Source organism: Triplophysa rosa, linkage group LG3 (assembly GCF_024868665.1).
Source record: "Triplophysa rosa linkage group LG3, Trosa_1v2, whole genome shotgun sequence".
Classification (NCBI taxonomy): domain Eukaryota; kingdom Metazoa; phylum Chordata; class Actinopteri; order Cypriniformes; family Nemacheilidae; genus Triplophysa; species Triplophysa rosa.
Genome location: NC_079892.1, coordinates 11,729,370 through 11,736,123, shown reverse-complemented (window position 1 = coordinate 11,736,123; position 6,754 = coordinate 11,729,370). Strand labels below are relative to the sequence as shown.

General features: G+C 39.1%; 1 protein-coding gene across 1 annotated transcript; it reads left to right on the top strand.

Moving 5' to 3' along the window:
- The first annotated feature begins 306 nt into the window (after window positions 1–306).
- Window positions 307–5,000, top strand: LOC130552086 (nuclear valosin-containing protein-like). Its single transcript, XM_057330178.1, has 7 exons — window positions 307–458; window positions 2,641–2,711; window positions 2,796–2,848; window positions 2,925–3,012; window positions 4,444–4,504; window positions 4,598–4,762; window positions 4,838–5,000. The coding sequence occupies exons 1-7, from the start codon at window positions 402–404 to the stop codon at window positions 4,946–4,948; spliced, it is 606 nt and encodes a 201-aa protein (XP_057186161.1). The 5' UTR covers window positions 307–401; the 3' UTR covers window positions 4,949–5,000.
- The last annotated feature ends 1,754 nt before the right edge of the window (window positions 5,001–6,754 follow it).

Genomic DNA, 6,754 nt, shown 5'->3' with positions numbered 1-6,754 from the left:
AAATAACACTGGGCTACACACACTTCCTTGAGGTGTTCTGTTATCTATTTTGTAATTCTTAGAATACTCTACCCCTACCCTAACTTGTATCGTTATTTCGATGAGAAAATCCATTATTCAATTATACATTTGACCCCGATTCCAAGTTTTATTAGTAGACCCTGCTTCCAGAGCATATCATATGCCTTCCTCTGAGGTACTCTATGGACGCCACCATTTATCGATGAAAGTCTCCAGTGCGCTAGATGTCGCTCTTCTGTCTGTCTGTGTTTGCGCGCGCGCGCGCGAGAGTGTGTGTGTGTGTTCGCGTGCGCGCGCACATGTCCAGCAGCAACGTGAAGCTAAAGATTGCACTGTGAAAGGTCGTGAGTGTAAAATACACCGTTCGTGTGGGATAAACAATGAAGAACCGCAGTGGATGTAATATCGATCAAAAACTGAAGCACAGAGTCCAGCAGGTAAATAACGTTACACGTATTTAATTGAAAAAACTGCATGTGCAAAATGTATGGTTTAATGAGCAGAACATATTAGTTGTAGTCATGTTATATAAACTATACAAGTCGACGAGATGTCTTCACTGATATAATTATTATCATATAGTAATTGAAACGAACTTGTGTGGATTACAATGAATTTACACATGAAATCTAACTCTTTATTTTGTTGTAATATATTTGTACATTACACTGAAACATTACCACGTTGTTACTGTTGTTTTTGGACTCCAGGCTTGTTCCAAGTTGTTTAAGTACCTTGGAGAACACTGTGAATACTGCGGTGGTCTTCAGTGGTGACTGATGAACATAGTCATCCACACACAGTTAAAAGTGCCCTACTTTTGAAATGCGAATAAATACAAAGAAACATTTGATTTGTCATTTTATTCAGTTGTTATTATTTAGTTTTACAACCTTTTCCAAGTTATATACTGGGTATGAAATTATGACACAGACATTACCTGTCACTCTTTCCTCCTTTCTTGCCCTCTTTGCAAACATTTTTTTCCACTGGCCTTCATTTGCCAGACTTGATGATTATTTTTGGCATTAAAAGATAAAGGCTACTGTTATTTTCCATCCCTTATTAATATCAGTTCTGATTTTCACCACGTTAAATTGAATTAAATCAAATTAGCAGCTAGCTAGCAACAACTTACTTTCACCTCTCTTCTGTCTAAACTAAATGATTTTATAGGTAATTTACTGCACATTGTCATATAAATAAACTGTAAATACCAGAGCTGCACGATTACGACAAAAATCACAATTAATTACCTTGATATTGTAATTGTGATTATTATTTTCGATGAATAGATTTTATATTGAAGCTTTGAAATGTTTTATAACGTTCTGTGAAGCAGCTGAATGCCAGTCTTTCTATAAACATCCAAAACTAAATATAATGTAAAGAACAAATAATTATGTTTTGGGAGCTATGTTGGTAAAAATATGAAGGACACATAAAGGGATAGTTCACCCAAAAATGAAAATTCTGTCATCATTTACTCCACCTCAGATTGTTCCAAACCTGTATAAATGGCTAGGGGTGTAACGATACGTGAGTTGTTGCGGGGAAAATTCCAAATGAAGTCATCATTCCTATGCCCTACTCCCTTCGAAGGGCAGAGCCCTTGGAGTTTAGACTCTGGAGTGAACAGGGCATTTACGTGCCATTATGTAGACGTTTGGTATGCACTTGGCAAAGGAAGCGACGTAATTTCCTCATTATCTTCAGCTGGCATGTTCCTGTGACAACGAAGCATTGTGTCCGTCAGCAGATGTAACTGTTTTAGTGGCATAACTTAAGCATAAAACCTAACTGTTTGCAAATAAACAATACATTTTGTATTTTGAAAAGTTTTATATATATTATAGTGTTTATATATTATATAGCATATTTTAAAAACAATAAAATATAAAATGTATGTTTATTTGCAAACAGTTATGCCATTAAAACAGCGACATCTGCTGACGGACACAATGCTTCGTTTTCACAGGAACGTGCCAGCTGAAGAATCGGACTTTAGCAAAACGCGCTGTTTGTTAATAACAGCTAGGACACTGCAAAAGATAGAAGTTAACACGGAAAACACTTCAACGCTGGATAGGATTTGTTCCGTTTATGTCAGTTGTGTTAGTGGAACCCTTGTAAACCTGTTTTTTTAGCACAGTTCATCCAGCGGTAATTCAGGTAAAATATTCATGACTCATGAATCACATTCAGTCAAAAATTGGTTTTGGTGGCCGCCAAAAAAATTAAATGTAGGAAAAACCCATAAAAATAAAGTCCAGGGTATTGTCTTATGCAGTCGCTGTGTCAAGATGCTTTATAAGAGACATTTCTGCCTCTCTCACCTTTAGAGAAACACAATGTGGAGCAAACAAACAGTAGATGCAAAAACTGTTCAATAATGAAGACAGAAAAAAGTACAATTCATTTTATTCCAAATATCAGCAACTTGTAATTACATTTTGCACAAAGAAAATCCAGGCCTATTTTAAAATGAGCTTTGGCTATTAAACAAGTCTTCTTGCTCCTCAAAGTAGGCTTATTATTTTTGGATTGACACCTTATTGATGACATTGGGATGAAATGAGTGCAGCTTGTTTGGATGACGTTGTCTGATCTCTCTTTCAGTATCTGAAAGAACACAATGACCCTTACGTGGATCTGACATCCATGGCCTTTGACCTTCAACAGCAGTTCAGGTAAGATGAGTTTTACTCTGTGAATTCACTGCAGAAACACCAACAGAAGCGCTTGAAACTGATGTGTGTCTGTGATCTGAGCAGGACAGAGTATGGCAGGAGGAACCGGACGGCTTTCAGGATTCAAGTGGAGAAAGGTTGGTATTACTCACTGCCTTTTGCTGTTTGTGTAAAAACGAAGCATTTCGTTTTAAAACGTGTTCTTTTATGTAGTGCATGCAGCGATATCTAGCAAGTGTGACATCTCTGTCCTGGAAAACAAACATTTAGTGAAAAGAGCAAGACTCAGCCGAGAGGATGGGTAAGACACGCTCACTTCTTCCATAGAGAGACAGAGCGCAACGCGTCATAATCTGAAAACCACGAAATTCAACCCTCTCCTTTGACTCTGTATATAGGGGGAAGCTGCCTCCTTGTCATTTCTGACTTATAACAAAAAACAGGATGTTTAAAAATTTCTATGTGACAAGGCGTTCAGTAAACAAGCTAAAAAACACAGAACTACATTTTTATAAGCTGTCGACCCTAAAAAACAAGCGTTTAATGACACAAAAGTGGAGCGCAACGTCTCATATTGTCATTTTTTAACTAAAACGATGGTGGAACAAGCTGTTGGAAAGCTGTTAGCTATATAAGCTAACATTAGCACTCGCAAACATAATGTTACTGCATAGCTTTCTGCTTTATCCACAGTCTAACAAGTTGCATACTGTCAAAATGCTACAGCTAAGAGCTTAGCTTACAGAAAGATAATATATAAAACTGACGTTTGGATATTTGACTTACCAGTGACAAAATGTTTACTGCACACATAACGTTTGGCATAACGAGTGTGTCATTGACCCATTCTTCCTGCTCATGTTTCACGTCTTATTGCGTGTATCCACTTTTGTCTCCTTAAAGTCTGGCTTTGACGGTTCAGTAGCTTATAAAAACTTAGTTCTGTGTTTTTTAGCTTGTTTACTGTACAACTTGTCACACAGCAGCTTTTAGACATAGTTCTGTTTTTTGTTCTAAGTCAGAAATGACAAGGAGGCAGCTTCCCCGCAATAGGCCCTTTTCACAATGACGTCACTTAACATCCGCCTTTTCGCAAAGTAGTGTATCATAACATCCGTCTTGCAACAAACAAGAAGAAGAAGAATAACTTCCGTTTTGCCGTCACGAACAGAACACGTATTCAAGTACTTATCCTAGCACCTTCGCTAACACAAAAAGAAAACAAAACACATACCTTCATAATCAAACAGGTATTGTTCAACGAAGAATTTGTATCCTTTCTCTAGCTTTGATCTTGTCGTTAGCGAAAATTTGTCTGCAAGACGTTGTACATCATCTAGCCGTATTTGTGGCAGATGTGCAAGGGACTTGGTAAACTCCATTCTGAGGCGCTAGCGGAAGTAACTTCTTCTTGAGTTTTACTGGCGGTAGGCAAACCAGTTTATAGGTGCATTACCGCCACCTTATGAACCAGAGTGCTAGCGGATGTAATGATGCACTGTTTCCCGGCAGAACGGAAGATGCGTGATGTCATGTGAAAAGGGCGTATAGAAAGTCAATGGAGAGGCTTGCATTGTTTTCCCCTCTGGTGTGGCCGTGGCCTAAGTGCGCTCTGTCTCTATGACAATAACATAGACTATTACTGTTCCTTATTCTTGAAATGTATTCTCTGGATAAATAACATGCTTGATTCCTAATGTTTTACCTGGTTTTTGCTGAAATTGTGTTTTAGGGATGACAGTCACTTCACAGAAGATACCACCGACAGTGAGGATGATATTTGCGAACATGAAGTATTTCACCTTGCTCTTTCTGTTTGGTTACACAATCAAGATGCATAGCAGTATGTTTTCAATTATCCCCTTTTTCTGTGACTCTTTCAACAGCAGACGAATCACATGAACAGCTCGCTGGTGTCACTCTATCAGAAAGGGAATCCAGCGGCCCCGCACAAGAGCGACAGCGATGGCTGGTTCATTGATAAGTCTGGAATCAGAGAGCCGGAGAACATCTGCATAGATCTGCGTGAGGAGGACTCCACCGGCACCGCGGTAAATATCAGCATGTTCAACGGGTTCTTGCTTGAGCTTACGTGTGGATGTCATCGCAATGTGTTGTGTTTTCAGAAACCAATCGAAAAGAAATCAAAGAAAAGAGTGAAGAAGCACAAACATGGGGAAATTCATGAGGAAAACGTTGAAATTACCACTGGCACACAGGCGAAAAAGAGTGAGTGAGGCCAACAGTCTTCTAAAGCATGAATCTCACAAAACGAAATGTGTCCGGGTCACATGCCATCCCAAATGGATTTAAGGTGGTTTTTTATGTTGATTGAGATTGTGTTCAGTGGGTTTGAAATATAGATCAGGGTTTAGTGGTACACTCGGCTCGAGAATCGATATAATACTCAATACCAGGTTCATGATAACAATATTTTTAACAAAATAAAAAATCTGTTTTATTTTCAAAACAGCTTTTAAAGAGCAGGTTTCATGAATCTCATAAAATTACCGGCATTTCAGTGTGTGACGTAGCTTTCTTTCAATTTTGACGATCTGCAAAGTTGTTATTCCAAAAAGTCCATGATAAATTAAATTATTGGCTTCCAAAGTAAAGAGTCGACTCCGAACCGCCCAAACAAATCGTTAGGCTTTCGAATCTTTTGAGTGTAACATCGATACGTCACAGTGTAATGCATCAGCACAATCCCCGCCTTCCCGCGAAACAGGAACACTCTGACCTGCCCACTAGCACTTCAGGTAGTATTGCGTATACAACATGTCGAGGGGACGCTGTGTTTTGTGCTGTGAACACAAATGTACTTTGTTTTCGCTGCCAAAGGATGATGATGTGAAAGATCAGTGGTTACTTTTTTTTCCCCACGATACCACTGCAGTACAATTCCAACCTTGTGTAATGTGCTCGTCATTTTACCGACGACTGCTTCTCAAATTTTGGCGAGTCCAACGCGGGATTAGCCGCTAGACCAGGAGTCTTCAACTAAAATTGCTTGAGGTCCAGTAAACAAACCCTCCTTGTCAGTCGAGGTCCGGACAATTAAATACCTAAAATCATGAATTGATGGTTTTTGGCAGACCAAAGAAATAAACATGTCTTTTCATAACTACACAACGGCATAACAATGTCTGACAACAATATAATGAAGGAAAATGTGTAAAATGCCCTAATCTCTAAAGCTGCACTGAACATACATTAATTTAAACATTAACAACTTTAATAGAAAACTAAAGTGTTGTTTTCTGCTGAACTGAGATGAACAAATAGCAACATCAAGTTGCGACTGATCATCCTCTGATAACATTTCAGCTCTTCTTGTGGCTGTTGCAGCTGAAAGGGGGGTTTGTTTAATATTTTCTTTTAGTTCATGTCTTTATTATCCTTCTAAAAGTGTTTCACACGCAGACTCCATTCACTATTTTCCCATCAGTAAAGGGCTAATGTTTTCCTAAGATCCACTGTATTCTTAGGGAACATTCGCTCGTTGTTGGGCGGTAAGTGAGTGAGGAAGTACCCGTGTAGATCGCTACTACTGGGCTTTGAGCTAATATATTTTCCGTGTCCTTACCTCGGACTGCTGCGTGTAAGTTTCTTCAAAGTGTCTCTGTCTAATTTCATAATGCCGTTTAAAGTTTCCACTTTTGACAACCGCGACAGACTCCGAGCAAATAAGACAAACCAGTCTCGTGCATCTCGATGCAGGAAGAATAAATGCAAATCTCTCGACCCATTCATCTCGGAAAACATGGTTTTCAGCGTCAACTTTTCTAACTTTTGAAAAGGACATTGTTTTTCAGTCACTGACAGTTACATCTGTCTGAGCGCTGTGCAGCAAGTCTGTCGCGGCTCTCTTCACTCATCGAGACATCGACGTCTGAACGTGGCAACAGTGCGCATATGTTAACTGTCCGTGGCGCCGTAGGACCCAAACTGCTACTGAGCGGACCTTGATGTGCCTGCTATAAGTTTGATTGCATTAGAAAATAATGTTAGGCGTTCATTTATTTATCATGTCAAAAGGCTTT

Excerpts from the sequence above, each read along its gene's own strand:
- LOC130552086 (XM_057330178.1), top strand. The coding sequence starts at position 402 with ATGAAGAACCGCAGTGGATGTAATATCGATCAAAAACTGAAGCACAGA. Across the intron at positions 4,505-4,597 it reads ATGATATTTGCGAACATGAA|CAGACGAATCACATGAACAG; the intron begins GTATTTCACCTT and ends CTCTTTCAACAG. Across the intron at positions 4,763-4,837 it reads AGGACTCCACCGGCACCGCG|AAACCAATCGAAAAGAAATC; the intron begins GTAAATATCAGC and ends TTGTGTTTTCAG.